The sequence below is a fragment of the Meleagris gallopavo genome, chromosome 4 (assembly GCF_000146605.3).
Source record: "Meleagris gallopavo isolate NT-WF06-2002-E0010 breed Aviagen turkey brand Nicholas breeding stock chromosome 4, Turkey_5.1, whole genome shotgun sequence".
Classification (NCBI taxonomy): domain Eukaryota; kingdom Metazoa; phylum Chordata; class Aves; order Galliformes; family Phasianidae; genus Meleagris; species Meleagris gallopavo.
In genome coordinates this window covers 2,897,381-2,915,560 of record NC_015014.2, presented here as the reverse complement: position 1 = coordinate 2,915,560, position 18,180 = coordinate 2,897,381, and the positions used below count along the sequence as shown (strand labels likewise).

The window sequence follows — 18,180 nt, the reverse complement described above, 5'->3', positions numbered from 1 at the left end:
CCTGTTGAAAACTGATATCGTTGAGTAAAATATCCAGAGAGATGTTTTATCAGTGGTCTATTTGAAAAATAAAGAGAGATCGTAACACAGACATCCATTTAATTAGAAAAGAGCTTACTCTTTACTGCTTAAGCCTGCACTTGCAAAATCTAGATGAGTTTAATTTTCTTATAGCTCATTTCTATTTTACAAGCATGTAGATGTCATAGCTTAGACTTTTCAAAGAATACTTTGAAGAAGTTCATTATTGTAAAGGTTTTAGTCAAATTAGTAGTCAAATAAATTGTTATTAGCCTAAGTAAAAATTAACAGAGACTACTAATTATTTCATATATTTTTTACAATAACTGACATGGAAACTCATTTGTATTACGTAAATTATACTTAACATTAACATTACAGATGCTAGATTTTACTAGACTGTTCTTTTAGGGTTGTCTTTTAAGATAGCATTATTTTTAAATTGGCTTAATTACACTTCCTTCCAAAGGATATAAATTACCTTGTTAATTTGAGCAGAAGTTTAGATTTTTTTATCTAGTTAGATTCAAGCCAAAAATAGCTTCTCTTTTGCATGTAACTACCATAGCTAAATAAACAAATATATTCTCAGTACTTCTGAATTTGAAACTAAATAGTATTTTCTTTTACTGACCTAATACAAACCTCTGCCATTTCCAAACATAAAAATATCAGGATTTCAGATTATTGTCAGCTATTCTGGCTGAACATTTGATATTAGCATCGCAGCTTTGTTGCAAAAATGAAGAGCATAATTACTGTAGAAATACAGATGTAATTATGATAACCTTGGTTTTAATCTTTCCTTGTAGGATTTTGGAGATGATGGGTCCTTGTACATTACTAAGGTTACTACAACTCATATGGGAAATTACACCTGTTATGCTGATGGCTATGATAAACTCTACCAAACTCATATTCTTCAAGTGAACGGTAAGGAAAAATGCACTAATTACTAAGTCATAAGAGATTAGAATTTGGATTTTGTTAAGCAGATCTGCTCTTGCCTATTTTAAAAGTCTTTTTAATACACCTTTGGCAGAAAAAGAGAGAAAGTCATATTTTTATTGTTCTATAAATTACCTTGCAAATCACGTTCGTTTAGTACTTCAGTAAGAGTAAAATGTATTAAAAAGAGTAGGTTGGTGCAGTAGACTTCCTCTTCACAGTGAACACCTGAGCATGTTACCAGGAGAAAAATACATGTAGGTTGCTCTGAAAGTAATGTCTTCTTTTTTGTTCCAATGGAAATACATGGATAGATACAAAGAGAACAGTAATGCTATTTGATAAAGCAAACTCTCAGCTATGAAACATTGTTTTTCAATATAGTCAACACCATCAGTTCTACATTTTCATCAGTAGTGAACAAGAGCCTGCACGCCACACTTGTAAAAATCTACACCAGTGGAGGGGACCCACTTTTCCCATAGCTACTGCAGAAACTCACCACCACTGCCTCACTGTGCTCACATCCACTGCTTAGTTTCCATAAACATTCTGCAAATATTGAATGCCAGTGAATGCCATTTTTTCCACATGGAGGAAATCAATTCTACTCCTTTTCTTCATCTACACTTCCATTTTGTCAGACTGCCACTCTGCTGCCAACTGTTGTATGGCAACAACATGTAACAGAATGTTGGTGGGAAGGTTCAAACCCTACTGCCATACTGCCAACATCTGCCTCTTACATCATGAGCTATTATAATAAGTGGAAAGCATTTCTTTTAGCCCCCATGTTTATATACTGTTGCATCTAGCAAAATAATTTTAAAAACGCTCTACTTAAAATTTGATTGCAAATTTGACTTATATTTTGCTTTTATTATTTTGATATCTAAACATGATTTTTAATTCGGGGCATCTGAATGTAAAATGTTGATCTGTTCAAGTTCTAAAGACCACTTTCCTGGCCTCAGTATCACAAAATCACAGAATAGCTTAGGTTGGAAGCAAGCTATGGATCTGATCCAGCCTCACTGCTCAGATGGCCACCTTCAGTGAGGCTGCTCAGGCTAATGTGAAGAAATCCTTTGAATATCTCAAGGGAGGGAGGCAACTGGTTATTTGTCTTGGACAAAATGTAACTACAGTTGTTTATGGTGCTCCTAGCTCTTTTTCCTACATTTTTTTTTTTTTTTTTCTTCTAAATTACTTTAAACAATTGTTCATCTCCATTGGCATACCACTAGTCCTACTGTACTTTATCTCCAGTGAAATTTAAATCTTTTTTTTGTTATTTTGGATGACCTTCTGTTTTCCTACTGCTTCATCCTTCTTATTTATCTTTCTGGCTCTTAAACCTATCTCCCCACATTAAACTAAAAGCATCTATCGTTTCATGTTCATACTTAATCCTGTCCAGAATCATGTTGAAGCTCAATTTTTTTCCTGCATGTTTACTTGGCTCTTTTACTCTTTCCTAAATGTAGGCACTACTATCATTCTTGGTTTTAGTGTAAGACAGTTGCATTAACCCATATCATATTTCATTTTTCCTGACATCTTTTATCAGAGAATGGGGAAATCTTTCCTCATATATATTTTATTGACAATCACACCAAATGCAGTTGCTTAGATTATTTTACTTGCATTTTTATATTGTTCACTCTTAACAGCTTCTTGTTTTTTCCCACTTTCTACTTGTTAATATCCTTCACACCTTGAATGACTTGGTTATTCAATGCTTGCTTGCTATTTCCTTAATGTCAATTTTGTAATTCTGTTTTTCCAGGCAATCAATTTGGAATATCTATTGACCCATCTCTCTTTTTTTTCCAATTTTCAACTTTGTAAATAGACTGTTCTCACTCAGCTAATACATGGCATCAGCATTTTTTCCTCCTTTCATATTATCTGGAGGAATTTTCTGTAATCTAAAAGGAGAGATAGTAAATGCTGGCTTGACTAGTGGAAAGACTGAACTCCAGTTTACTCACATTTAAATTCCTGCAAATGTAACAGGATTTTTAATGAACTGGACATATTAGAAAGTCCTCGGACAACTTTCTCCTCTTTTGTGTGATCTGCTCTACCCTAATTTATTAATAAACTTATGCTTCTGTTAGCTCCTTCCATACCTATCCCAATGTGTTAGTAATCCTGCAAAATTTATAACTTGTGTTCTATATGTTTTACTTCTTGGCTCAACTCAGTCCTCAGTGAGACAAAACTCAAAGAAATTTTTCTGTAAAGGTAGGACGTTAAGGATCATAGTATGGGAAAGGTGAAGGAGGACAGCTGTAGGTATTTCTGGTGACAAAATATCTGTCATATAATGCTATTTTTCTTTTGGAGAAAGATAATACTTTATTTCCAAAAGCTGATTTTTGGGAGAGTAAGGGAGAAAAGAAAGGAATCCCATAGGTCAGTTGTATCATTTGCTGTTAACATGGATAAATTGTGTTAAAACCATGAAGATTTAAAGCTTTGGTCAAATGAACAGCTGTTTCATACTTTAGATCTGTACTTCTGAGAAGTAATCTTCCTAAGAACAGGTATGGTGGACAGTACTTGTAGCTGTGATAATGACTAATAATATAATGATATTTGTACTAACAGGAGATTCAGACAAAGGTTAATGACCTAATGAGGCTCTGAACTCAAAGATTTAATGTGAGTGTTCACAGAAAACAATGTAATTAGATTTGAAATTTTTGATTCCATTAGTATCAAAGAATCTCTGTGCATCTGTGAAATCTGTATTTTTAAAGAAATAATATTTATATTATTTGTATTGAGTAACGCAAACCTTATACGTGTATGAATAATGAACTTTCACTGAAGTATTTAAAACAGATACAGATAATAAGTGCAGTAGAAAACATGTTTTTTGGAATGAAAGTTCAGTATAATATTTTTTAAATAATACAGTAAGTAAACATAGTAAGCAATATTATATGTAGATATCTAATTTTTTTCTATAAATTGTATGTAAAAAAATAACAGCAAAGCTATAATAGTTCAGGAGTAATTCTTTCATTAAATAATACTAATTAATAGCATTTAGATTATACTTAAAACTTTCAGAGTGTATAGTTTTGTGACTGTATTATTGATCTATTTTATTAGGACTTCTGTGTGATTTTTTTTCTTCTGTTCAGGGGAGATAGAGGAGGTGCTGATAAGATTAGTTTGAATTATAGCACCTACCTACAAAAACTATTTTTCCTACTATGTGTTAAGGACTAAATAGTGAAGTCAACTCATAATGGACATTCCTATGTCAAAAACACAACTGCAGTATTGAAATCTCTGCTTGAAATTCATGATGCACTTCTGAATAATTCCCTATGCAGAATATAAATTCCATAGGTGTATCATATATATAGGGATTCATTTATATAATCTAAGTGACTGACACGGTTAACATATTTAAGAGAAGCAGCCAGGTGTTGCTTGATTGAACACTGAAAAAATCATTCAACAGAAAAGGTTTTCAGAATGCCCTTTCTGAAAACCAAAATGATTTGGTCTTATTCATTCACAAAATTGCTGAGTCTTCAGCTCCACCAAAAGCCAGTTTTTTTTCTCACTGCCTTTCTTTTATCAAATGGTTACAATAATGAGAGTCTGAGCCTGTCATTTTGATTTTTTTCCCTCCTCTATATATATTTGTGATAATGAAATTCATGCCATCAAGTACTTTTCCTTCAGTGTTGTTGACATCATATATCGTAAAACCCATGAATTTGGAAGTCTCTTTTTAGATAATGATAGATGGATATGTTTTGGTCTTAATATCACTGAAGACAAAGAGGAGCTATCTAATTACATCTCCCTAAAAATATCTCTAATATCAACTCCACAATTTATCATTAAGATCTCTCTTTTCTCTAAAAAGAATCTTCTGCAGATAGAACATAAATATAGAGGTGAGTCATCTGTACTTCACAAATGTTTGTATAATTTCCTTTAGCCTCTTTTTTTTTTTGAAAGTAGCAACTTTCAAAAAGTTTATAGGGGAATGCTGGTAGAGTTTTTTCCAAACAAAGCAGTGAACCCTTGTAAATAACTCAGATTTTCTTGTAATGAGGTTTATTTTAATAAGTAGAGAGCCACTGTTTCTAAAATACCCTTTAACATAGTAATATATTCATTTGCTTTATATGTTAATATTCAACTATTTAAGGCAAAATAAAGAGTATACATCAGTTAAATGGAAAACCAGAATTTAACTAATAAAATGTAATATTTTGCTTATAGCAAAAGGCAAAGAAATAAAAGGTCATTAGACATTACAAACAAAAAGGAAGCCTGCCTTGAGATTCAGAGCTACTCTAAAAACATACTTAGACATAGTACTAAAGTAATGTTTATCTTTCGGTGTATTACTAATGATGGTATCCTACTCCCTGAACATACTCAAGGCAAGTTATTTGCAGAAAGGTGACAAGATTTTTTCCTCAATTTAGTGCTAAGACAGAGGCCTACTGGAAAGAAAAGTTTTGGTACCTTAAGCTAATGAAAGTCTAGATCCTCAGCCAGATATAAGTCAGTGTTTTATAGTGTCTGAGGAATTGTTTATCATCTTTGTTTTTCAAAGCAAAATATCAGTTCAGTCAAAGAGAAGAGTTGTCATACTGAGCAATAGAAGAATATGATGAGCAGAGTATATTATGTTACTTTCTTAAACAGATGCATTCTCTTTGGATTCCAGACAACTTGAACAGTCTACTTCTTTCCTATTTTTTTCCTATTATTCCTGGCTGAAATAGTCTTCAGTGGTTTTTACAACAATTGAAAGAATAACTGAATAGTTATACATTCATCATAGTTGGAGCCAACAATATCATGTGTCTTGTTGAACTTAATTCAGGATTCATCCAATTTTGTGTTATTCATGATTCTGCCAAGGACAAGCATGTAATGTCTTCTTCCCCCCCCAGCACAATTTTTAACCTAAGGTCTTCTCCCTTATAAAGGAAGCTTCCTTATGCTAGATTATTAGAATATACCCCTTGGAAAGTCAACATGAATGATTAAATTGTTGTATACTTAAAATTTTCTTTATGTAAATATATATGCTCAGTTACATAAAAAATGTGACTGAAATGAGCCCAAAGAGTTTATATCATCCTTGTCAAATCAAGTTAATTTTTTTAGACTGTGCCCACATTACACTAATTGTGTATTGCCTGCATGCCTCAGTTGCACATATTACAGGTAGGCTCTAGGGTAATAGGAAATAAAACAATTATTTGCAAGACAAGTATTAAAAAACTTTGCTGTGTAGATAATCTGTTATTCCCAAATTTGCTGAGAAAACTAGAAAATGACAGCAAATAGAAGGAAAAGACAGTAAGAAATGGATTTTCTCCTGTCATGAAAGTATCTCTCTGAATGGAAAAACAGAACAAGACCTACCCCAGAAATACAAACAATTCAGACTTATTTTCACTTAAGTACATCTTCAGCCTCACGTATTTGGGCCTTTGAGTTGTTAATTTAGCAACAATACCATAGCAATGCAGGTTGTAGTTTTATTTCTTTTTATTTTGGAAGCATTTTATTTTGGTTATAATATTTTCTAAAAATCTGTGAAGAATAAAGTTGCCAGAGAAATATGATTTGCCTTTTATCATTAGATATTATAGAATCATAGAATCACCGAGGTTGGAAAAGACCTACAGGAATCATCCAGTCCAACCATCCACCTATCACCAATAGTTCTCGCTAAATCATTCCCTTGACACAATGTCTAAACATTCCTTGAACACCTCCATCTGACAACACAAGCTAGTTCTACACTTCAGTCCCCTGCAGTCTGATTTAGCTGGTACTAAGAAGGTTGTTTAACTCATGCTTCATTGACAGGAATATACATTTTATAGGCAATATATGACTGTTAGCTTGTTTCGAGAGGTTTTGTGAGCCTAGAATTCAGGTTTATGTTTCCAGGTGATATGCATTCCCAGTGGTATGTGAGGTCTTGTAAAATAGCAATTTTTTTCCAAAAGCACATAATTATTAAACCTATAATGAAGTGGTGTATTTAACAGAAAATCTGATTTGGGAAGAAAACAAGGAGGAGCAACTGCTGGATTTATGTCAGGCTGATTCTTTTCACAAATAAATACCAATCTCAAATGCTAATAACTTAATTTCAGGGTGTTCCGAGAGTGGAATTGAGGGGGGACGATCACCCTTTTGCCCAAGCTAAATTAATAATTTCTTTCCCTTATTCCCTGATTCCCTGGGGAAAAAAAAATCCAAAATTAGACAGATAGAAGGCTTCTTTTCTCATTCACTCAAGTAGAAGTTTGTTGGAACTTGGTGGTGAAGTTCCCACAAGTTTTCATATGCAATAGTAATATTCCACTGGCACAAAACTAACACACAGTGCTTTACAATAGATATTTGGTATGCAGTGCCTTGCAATCAGTGGTTTGAACTGTGAGGTTGCTTGTAAGTCTTCTGTGATGGCAATACCCTCTCTAAGGTAATAGAGCTCCTTGCTCTTCTTCGGGTAAAATGGAGGAATAAACCACTTCGGTTTGATGCACTGGAAATCTGCAACATGGACATAGGTCATTAAAGAATCTCCTGCCAAGAAACGCTGAAGAGGGCAGAGATTAAAATTGGACCCTTGGAGGAGAGGCAGAATTAGACTGGGAGATAAGGTACTGAAATTAAGAACACAGTTGGAAAGACAGTGTCTCACACAGATCCCACAGGAGAGGGGTAACAGGGAACATTTGGAGGGGGAACACACATGACAAATTTAGACTTAATATGAAAATAGAAATAGAGAGATCTGTGTACACTCCCTTCCAGAAACTCAGTGGAAATCTTAAATCACCGTTTAGATATGCTGCTCGTAGCTGGTAGTCTAAGCAATTAGCAGCCACAACTTTCAATTTTTTAATTTTCTTCCATGTTTTTAATTTTATTTTTGTACTTGCTTTTCTGGAGTTATGTGTAATTTTCCATATGTATTATTTGAGAAGACTCTCATCTATAATTGGATTTAAAATATCCCTGAAACCTTCTGATTTTTTGTCTTAATTGAGATGCTGTACATATGTGTATTTCTTGCAGTCCAGAAATCTGAGGCATTTCTATGCTGTAATAGGACAGCATGCTGGGACATTTCTTGTAAACAGTTGGATAGCATTTGAAAATATTTAATCTCTTACCAAAATAGACACAGTTAATTTTTGATCTTGTTATCTTCCTTCATTATCAACTGATATTTCATCCTTTATCCAGCTGTGTTTTTTGACACCAGCTAAGTATTCCACATTTTTAAAGCAAATCTTTGGATAATAGAAAGCATACTACTTTAACGTTCATTAAAAGTAGTTGCTCTTTTGTTTGTTTGGTTTTGTTTATTTAGAAAGAACTTCAAGATAGTTTTCTCTATGTGCAATTAAGGACAGTATCACCAATTATTCATATAAAAATTCAACACACCAATACTACTAAATCTTGATTAATCAGTGTTTGCCAATACGAGTATGTCCTCTTCGAGGTCATAAGCCAGTATTGATGCACTATGCAGCAGATTTTTTTGTGTGTGTTATTAAGCATGCATTGCAGCAAGGTTCCAATCCTTCTAAAAGTGATGTCACAAGTTCTTACATTTTGCTGGTAATGAAGCTCAGAAGACTAGTCCGAGCTCTACTCCTCTAGAGTTAAAAAATAAACCATTCGAACCAAATGTTTTTGTATCAGCACTTAAATAAGATTAGCTGATCTGATTAAGTCTCAGATTCAGATATGTGAGACGCTCTATGGTAAAGTTCACAGTTATCTAGTTAGTGTATAAAGCATGTACAATATGAATTTAATTTATCCCCCAGATGTCAACATATACTGTTCTATACATGGTTAATAATTTATCGTTTTGCTGATCTGCCTAAAAAAGAATGCAATGCCAAGTATTCTGTGTGACAGTATATTTACTTTTTTGTATGTGTGTAAATTTCAAAATTCATTCTAGAAACTTTGTATTAAATAAAGAAAGAAAGAAAAATAGGATCAGATCTAAAAGTTCCTGCAGTTGTGTAGCATATATTTAATGCAGTGCCATACGTTTTATTAAGTGAGCCAGAAGTTTTTCTGAAAGCATGAAAGTTTCCAGTGTTAATACCTACTAAATGAGACTTGGAATTTTTGCATGAATTCAGAATGTTGTAATTATGTATAAACTAAAGGTAATGGTAGGTATCATAACCATGGTTATCTGTGTTTTACAAGAAGGATAGATTACTGTTAGGTGTTTTAGAGAGAGTGTAAAGATAGGATTGAAAGTGTTAAATAAAAGGTTTATGGAATAAGATGATGACCATCTCTGTACAGATGACTGCTTACTGGCTCTAAATTATTCATATTTTCTAAAGAAATTTAAGGGAAGAAGTCTTATTACTCAACTCCCAAATACTGAATTCAGGCTTTTCTCTGACACAGTCAGTGAAAAGGAATTTTTCTCACAGAACATTTTCTACTTCATAAATTTACTGTGACAGAGTTCAGTGTTGAATGTGAGTGAATATGTGACTAATACCACATCTGTGTTTTGCACTGTCACTGTAAATAGCTGCAGGAGTCTTTAGAATTGCTTGTAATGAATTTTTTAAATGAAGATAATTTTTTTTCCCCTAAATTACAATTGTTTTCTAACTTCAGTTCCACCAGTCATCCGAGTGTACCCAGAGAGTCAGGCAAGGGAGCCAGGAGTGACAGCTAGCCTTCGGTGCCACGCTGAAGGTATTCCTAACCCTCAACTTGGCTGGCTGAAGAATGGAATTGATATCACCCCAAAGTTATCTAAACAGCTAACTCTTCAAGGTAAATGGGCATATTTCTTGTTTTCTACAGATTGCAAAAGCTTTATGATAGCATAATTTCTCTACTTGGTATTCTTATTACCTGGTTTTAAAGAAGGGTTGAAGTCTAAGTTAAAACATTTTAGGCAATATCTTAAATTTCTTCCTAAGGCATGCATGTACTTTGCTTTCTTTTAATCAAAATAAGAGGTTTACATTGTAACAGAATCACCAGTAAATTCCAGTAGCTTTTCTTATTTAAAAGATATGTAGCTTCTGAGCACAAGAAACAGCCTAAAACCCAGTTCTAATTACAATATTAGAGTTTGTCACAGCAAGTATATTAGTACCATTCAACGTGTATTCAAAATTTCTATTTAAATTAGGAAGCAGTTTTTTGGTGAATATTTTATTCATAGCTATGCATTGGTGGTAATTTAATTGTTTTTCATGAGCCCAGATTTAAATTGATACTGGACTTTTACTGCAGCTCAGTTGAAAACAGAAGTTTTTTTGACTGTAAGAATCTCAGTGAGAGTTAGGGAACTGATGGCGAAAAGGACAGCAGGAGAAATACATGAAATGGATTTGCTCTTATATGAGGGGTCTGAGCAGACCTCAAAGGTCATGCAAAGGTACTCCATAGCAATAAAAAAAAAGCAAACCACGATAAATCAAAAACAACCAAAGAACATAAAACCTACACAACTGAAGGGAAATCTGACTTTTAAACAATGGTAAAGGCCAGTCTTTATCATCTTTAGGGCTTGTAGATTTCAGTGAAACTATCCAGAATGGCATTTGTCTGTAGTCCTTCTGGTGAACTTTGATCATCCATGGAAGAAAAAAACTAATGGTATCAGTATTATCTCTAAAATCTCATCTCATTCTTCTGCAAAGAAAAACAGGACAGATAGAGTGGAACAGATAGATGGCAACTGCTTCTGTAGTCTTACCTTCTATAGGTGATGGAGACTTCTGTGCTTTCATTGCTCTCTGTCCTGAACATGTGTGAACAATTTCCTTAACAGAAAGATTTTCCACTATGAGTAGAATGTGCTAGACTCTTCCCGATGGTCTCATCTTTCATGGCAGCATTCTGTTGATTTCTCCTTTAGGGATTTGAGTGGAAAGATTGTTTTTTCTTCCTTGCCTCCATATTACATATTTATGATTAATTAATTAGAATGTTTCTTCTGTAAACCAACCAACCAAAAAACAAACCAACAAAGCACAATTCAATTCAATTTTCCTGACTGTACTCATATGAGATAAAGTTTTATAGTTTCTCTGAGCTTTTCCTATCCCAGAGTTAAAGTGTCTATGCATTAGACATAGCATATTATCCATACATCCATACCATGACCTAGTGTCCCTTCTAGTCCATATTATAGAATTTCTAGAAAGTTGTTATTGAAATCTTACAGCTGAACAAGGATGCTACACTTACAGTGCAGTGAGTCATGGTTCACATCATTATTCACATGACAATATTTAAGAAAACCTTTGCTTGAGAAATTTGGATTCCGTTTCTATTCCTACTCAAGCTGGTGCACAAGTCCTCATTTGTGTGCTAATGCTTATTTTGCCTGTGCAAAACTCATTTGTGCTTACTTTGTCCAAGATTAGTCTGAAAATACTCCTGAAATTATTCTAGAGTGTAGTTTCGTATAGATTCCTATGCTGATGTAGGTATAAAATTCCAAAGTACCGATTTTTTTCTGTCATACTTCATTGACAAAAAAGCAATCATAGGGGCTTCTGGTTGCTAGGAACAATTCTGTATTATTTATCTTGAAAATGTAGTCCATTATATTCCATAGAAACCTGCCTTATTGTTTGTAAAGCTTGTAATAGGGTGTTAATTGACGAAACACAACCTAATGAAAACGTAATTGATTTTAAATATGACCATAGTCACTTAAATCTATATAAAATATCAGGTAGATATTTAACTTCAAACTGCAAAATCAGCTGAGATATTACATGTACTTGTGAGATGAATAATAGTGCATGCAGTTCACTACCCAGTTGAATACCTTTTGATTAGTTTGGCACATCTCCAAGTCATGAAATCAGGAATGAAAACAGTTTAATTAGTACGAATGGAGAAGGCCTTTTGAGTGTTTAATCTGAAAGCATTTTAGCATGCCTGTATGTTGAATTTTTCCTCCTTTCAGCAAATGGCAGCGAGGTACACATTAGTAATGTGCGCTATGAAGATACAGGAGCATATACTTGTATTGCAAAGAATGAAGCAGGAGTGGATGAAGACATTTCTTCTCTTTTTGTAGAAGATTCTGCTCGAAAGACCCGTAAGTACTATGGGAAGTAAAAAAAAAAAAAAATACATGTAGCCCTCACTTAAACATGAAACTAGTATTAAAAAATATTTAAATAATACCTAAAAGGCAGAGTGTGAACCTCATTTAGAAATGAAACTGAATCTCTGAATCCATTTGTGAATTGGCATATTTTTTTAAATTGCTGTTACAGTTTGAGTGGTTTCTTCATGTACTGTTTGTTGCATATGAAGGAAAAGATGCCTTTATAAGTAAGGAAAAACAGTAGTTCTGTTTCAAGGTGGTTTCAAGGGGAAATTTAAAAAAGAAAAAGAAAAAAAAAAGTAGTATGTGTACTTGACATGTATCAAGAGTCAGACTTTGCCCTCATGATATCTTGCCACTGCTGGACTTGATCTCTACTGCAGAGAGTACTCAGCAGGTGTAAATCAGGTCCAGATCAGTTCCAATTTGCCCATTCTGTCTTGTGCCCTTTTAACTGTGGCTCTCCAGAAATGTGAAGCAGCAGTTGACTGCATTTGCTTATGAAGTTAGGAGTTCACTGTGCCATAGAAATCTGTCCTACTAATGTAAACTCTTTTTCTTTATCCTTCGTGGGATAGTAGCAGCACTTAGAAATCCATTTTACCTGTTATTTGTCTGTCTACATATTCTCTTCCCTCCCTTTCCATCAACTCATAGTTCTTCATTCCTGAGTTCACATGCTTTTGACTTTTTTTTAAACCAGTTTTTTGTTGTTTTTTTTTTTTTTTATTCAATAGCACATATTTTCTGGAAATACACATAGTAAAGATAGTTCAACAGTGATGAGTACTCAATAGAAAATACTGCAGGCAGGCACTGCAAATCCATCTGACACTTCCTCTCGTAAGATGCTGAGTTTGGTTGCATATGCTCAGCTCCAGAGCTTTATTAAATTTTAAATGTTTTGAGGAAATCCTCCATGGAAGGAAATTTTATACCTACAGTGTTAATATTTTTAGTTAGCTGATTTCAGTAATGCTAATTATAAGTGTTGTATCATGGTTCTTAACAGTTGTTTTTAAGTGTCACAAAAATGACTTCTCAGACAGTTGAGAAGACAGCTGTAGCATAAATAAGTTGTTTGATCACGTTAAATTTCTAATAACCTGGTGATATGAAGTGGCTCGCTCACTTTCATTTGCCTTTTGCAATCTGTGAAATGAGTTATGAATGTTGTCAAATTACAAAACCTTGACAAATGAGAATTTGTTTATGGTTCCTTAAGACTTGTTTGACCTTAACAATAAAACATTTATATTCAGCTGTCCAAGTTCCAAATATTGTGGTTATCTAAACTATTGTGTTCCCGAAAGGCCTGATCTGAGATAATTATGCAAAATACCATTTTCAGGTATTGTATGATCCAATAATTTCAGATCAACTACCTTTACATGATTTCTAAAATTACATACCGTGCAATGAGCACTGCTGGCAAGACATGCTTTAACATCCTCTAGCAGTAAATTGGAAGCTGTTATGGTGAAGTACAAGGGCTTTATTATTAACGCTTTTCTCTTTGTTTTTATATTTATGTTAAAAAATTGGTTCATGGAGAAACGTAGGAATTATTAAAGAAGAGAATTACATAGGTAAAAGTTCTTGGATGGGACTTGGGGCTTTTCATCCCCCGATTTTACTTTTATCGACCTTTAAGGAATATAGCTGACATTTATTTTTATAATCAAGTTTAATGAAGTTCTGGGTGATATTTTTTTGTTGTTGTTATGTTGATAGTTTCTATTTTCTGGGTGGCTTTTATTTGTTTGTATTTTCCCTTACTGGAAATCTTATGGTAGAATATTGCTTTGGAACAAAAGTAGAACAGATTCGGACTAATTTGTCAGTTAATCTGAGGTTCTCTATTTCTAAAATTTGATGCAAGATAAAGCTCATAGCAAAAAAAAAAAAGAAAAATCAAAACATTGATTTGATTGGCTATTGAAAACAGTGGTGTTCTAAAACAGAAGCTATCATTACACTGCATTGAACATGACAGTAATTTACAACATTGTGAACATAAGAGTGTAGTTCCATTTTTACCTGTATCTTTTTATTTCCTAGATAGTTAAGAATAAAAGGAAACATTCATTTTTTAAGGTGTCAATCAACTGCTTCCAATGTATCCGAACATTTTTTATTACAAATGCTACTCTGCATAATAAGCTAAATTTTTGGTTGTCATCTGTGAAATCTGATTTGTAACACATCACCAATTTTTTATGTGGAAAACTCTGTATTCAGGTTTTTGAGAATTGAATATTTACAACAGAACTGACATAGCTAGGTCATTCTTTGAGGATGGATAAATCTTGCTAGTGTAAACAACTCCTAAAAGAAAATCTTACATGTGCCAGTACCTCTATTTGAATTAAAGTGCATTACAAATAATTAGACTGCTAAATAATAAACAAATATACTTTTCATCTGTATGTCTGAAAATGTTTTCGGTTTGTTAGGATTTCAAGTTTATAGCATTAGTTACATACACATTTAATGCATGTATGTATCTTATATATTCTAAAGAAACAAAACAAAGGGCAAAACTACTGTACTGTGGAAAGAGTGATGATAGTAGCAAAATGAAAAGATAATGCAATCAAAGGAAGGATTATATGTCGAAACAGAATATATTGTGAAATAATTTAGGTTAGATCTTTCTAGTTATTCTCATATCATTCTTGTCATCTCTAGTAGCCACTAGATTTCTCAAGTCTAAGTGTGTAAATGTCATCTAATTAAACTGCCAGTAGCCATTATTTTTCAGGCTTTGAGGTATTTTGTTTCTGTATTAAACCTGAAGAAGGGCCTGTGTGTTTGCAAGCCTGTTTTTTTTCCAGTGATACCCATCAGTGCAGAACCTATTACAAAGAGTCTGGTTCTGTTGTTTTGCAAACCTCTGCAGGTGTTGGATGACTGCTATTAGGTTCCATTAAGCCTTCTTCCAGAGATGTACAAGTTCAGTTCTCTCGTTATCCTTCTTCCTCGTGTGCATGTGTTTTATCATGTGATCTTAGCTCTCCCTTCCTCTTTCCTGAGAAATGTTAGGATTTTGTAATCTCTCTTGAAGATGATATTTTAACCAAGTGAAAACTTGGTCTTAAGCTGAAAGCAAATTTTTCGTGAAAATGCTTTACTCTAGCTAGAAACTTTATTATCATTACAGCATGTTATAAAAGCGTAAAGCAGTCTGTCAGATTTTACCACTAGATATTCATATTTTTATAGTTATTTGCAAATTGGTTTCATAAAGAAAATAATTACTTCTATTTTTCTGGGGTCTTCTTTACTGATTCTTTAAACTGCTTTTCACAATGTGCATTTTAATGTATCATGAATTTTATGGTCAACAAGAACAATACAAAAATTGATCTTTACGACCCATTTCTACAACAGAAACATCTAAAAATTTACTAAATGCATGATCTATTCTATTTTAATTCTCCAAGGACTAGAAATTATTTTCTTTTTTTTTTTTTTCCATTTTAACTCAAATCTGCAGTAAAAGCCACAAGGAATGATCTAATTGAGCTGGATGATAGCTGGATGACCATTGATATATCTGGTAAAAACATTCTAAGAGTCACCAACCTGGTCTAAATCTCACTGAAGACAACAGTTTTCTCAGTCGTCAAGCTCCTCTACAAACACCTGAGAGAGCTCATCTATGTTGAAAGCAGTGTATAATTACATTTGTTATACAAATAACAGTTTAAAATCTGGTTTTGGTTTCATTGTTTCAGTGTAGTTCAGTTTTTCAGAAGAGATATTTCATGGATTCACAGCAGAACCATTTTATCTGTCTTCTCCATTTAACAAGACATTAAATTGCAAATTGTTACTCCTAAATACAGATTTAACCCTTTGTTTGCCTAAAGTGTGTCCTCCCAAAAGTGCAATTAGGCCTGAGTTAAAAATGCAGAGATGGGGAGTCTCCTATTTCTCTTATTAATTTGCTCTATTAACAGATCAGTTTCACTACTGCAGAACTGTGTTTAGTTTCCCTTTTGAATTCAGTTCTATCTTTCATTTCTTTCTTTTCGTCCCAATGAATTGAAGACTGTTTAACTATTCTTGTCCTGTGATTGTACCATCAGTAAGTATTGATTAATGTTTCTATCACACACAAAGTAGAAATTTCTCAGGAAAAAAAATTATCATAAAAGTTGGAGTGTCTTTTTGCCTTGTAAATGTTAATTAGTTTTGATAAAATTTTCTTAAAAGTAGGCAAGGCTTTTTGCAAAACCAAATGGATTTTTTTAATTTATTTATTGTTGTAGATGAAGAAATACATGCATTGTAATGTATGAATTCTACATCCACTCACTCCTCTTTTTTTTCTTAGTATCATCAGCAGAAGTTTATGTACATTTACTAATATTTACTAATATATAAAGTAAAAACTACTTTTTCAGGTCAATCAGATTGCCAGTTTTTAATACAATTAATGTGTACATTACTACCATTGTTTAGCTCTAATATATAATCAGAAAATTGTGGTAACAAATTAGTTGTTTAGCAAAATCCTGATTTACATCTATTGAACTTTTATGTTTCTAAAATCGTAATTACATCAGCGAATATAATCATATTTGTTTGACAAGACCTGGTTTCCATTAGAACATAGTAGCTAGCCTGTAATTATATTTTCTTCCTTTAATTTCTGACTGAATTGAATTCTGTGGGAGTGCTGTCTATTCTTTTGTCTTGTACGTACACTCCAGTCTAACTAGGCTGCAGCTTCCTGAATCCTGATGTTTCAGAGAGTTGGGAAGAATGGAAGAGGAACAATATAGGAACATGTAGTAGTGCTCTGCTTGAACATAGTAATATACTTCAAAATTTGTTCAAAATTCCTAGCAGCAGGCCAAACACCTCCTGGAAACAAATTTAGGAATTATTTTTATGCCAGTTTTTAAATACTATTTATCTTGAGTATATGTGACTTCCCCTCTCTTGTTGCTTTGTAGGGTGTAAAGTATTTAATCAACCTCCTGTTTTCAATTACCATCCTGCTTCTATGCAAATATAAGATAAAAACACTTATGGAATAATATTGCCAAGAGAACATTAACAAAATCTGTTTTATAACAGTGCAATTGAAACTTGAGTAGCTCTGGAATCAGAATTGTGTTCTACCTCTAGCAGCCATTTGTGATAATTATCCAGGGCCTTCAATGCTGCATTGGTGTAAAGGAATATGAAGCTACTGGAACAATTTCTGGAAAATTAGAAGTTAAGTGTAACTAAGGCTGCTTTTTAATTATCATTATTTAAAAGCTATTTCTTTCCTTTTGTAAGCGGAGTCTTTATTCTAATACTAAGCACCTATGCATTAACTGATAAAGCTGGCTTTTCGTTTTCTAGCTTGCAGTGTATGCAAATGCACGTTAAAGAACCCTCAATTCTTTTATTAACAAACAGCTTTCTTCACCATACGACTGAATTTAGCAGTTGAAAGTGAGAATGCACAAATTCTTGACAGCTGCAGTGCTGATTTATGCCAGTGCCTTAATTTGATAGTCACAAATGCAGGTTGGATCCACCCAATTCGTTGAAGCCACAAGGCAAATAAAAGTTTTCAACTTACTCTGGGGATACAAAAGAATGAAAATGTAGAACAGATAATTTGACAGTGTAACTTAATAATATATTGAAGAAGGTGGACTGGGTAGTTTGTTACTGCCTTTTTGTAGGTACAGATTGCATCAATAACCATGAAGAGAGGAGGAAGAAACTGCAACAACGACAGCTTCCATCTGCTATTTTTTGTTTGTTTGTTTGTTTGTTTTTGAATTTAGGCTGTGTTTAGGAAGTATTTAGACCATTAGAATGTATTTCATATTTTATTCAAAGTAATAGCTGAATAGGGAATATAATGCGTGGGTACAGAGTATAAATATACATACCATTTCCTGAGCTTGGAAAGAGGTAGGGAGAAAAAAATGATCCTCACTTGGGATTAATTCAAATTAATTACATTGCTGGAATAGAGTACATCAATTTAATCTAGTGTTCTAAAGAAAAAAAAGAAAATGACAGTACAGAGAAAAACAAAACAA

At 33.3% G+C, this 18,180-nt stretch overlaps 1 protein-coding gene across 2 annotated transcripts in view; it reads left to right on the top strand.

Moving 5' to 3' along the window:
- Positions 1-18,180, top strand: part of FSTL5 (follistatin like 5) — a 218,517-nt gene that overhangs the window by 163,462 nt on the left and 36,875 nt on the right. For both annotated transcript variants that reach the window (XM_031553001.1, XM_031553000.1), the window contains exons 7-9: positions 834-954; positions 9,655-9,816; positions 11,975-12,109. In XM_031553001.1, the coding sequence (XP_031408861.1) occupies positions 834-954; positions 9,655-9,816; positions 11,975-12,109 (418 nt within the window). The remainder of the gene's footprint in view (positions 1-833; positions 955-9,654; positions 9,817-11,974; positions 12,110-18,180) is intronic.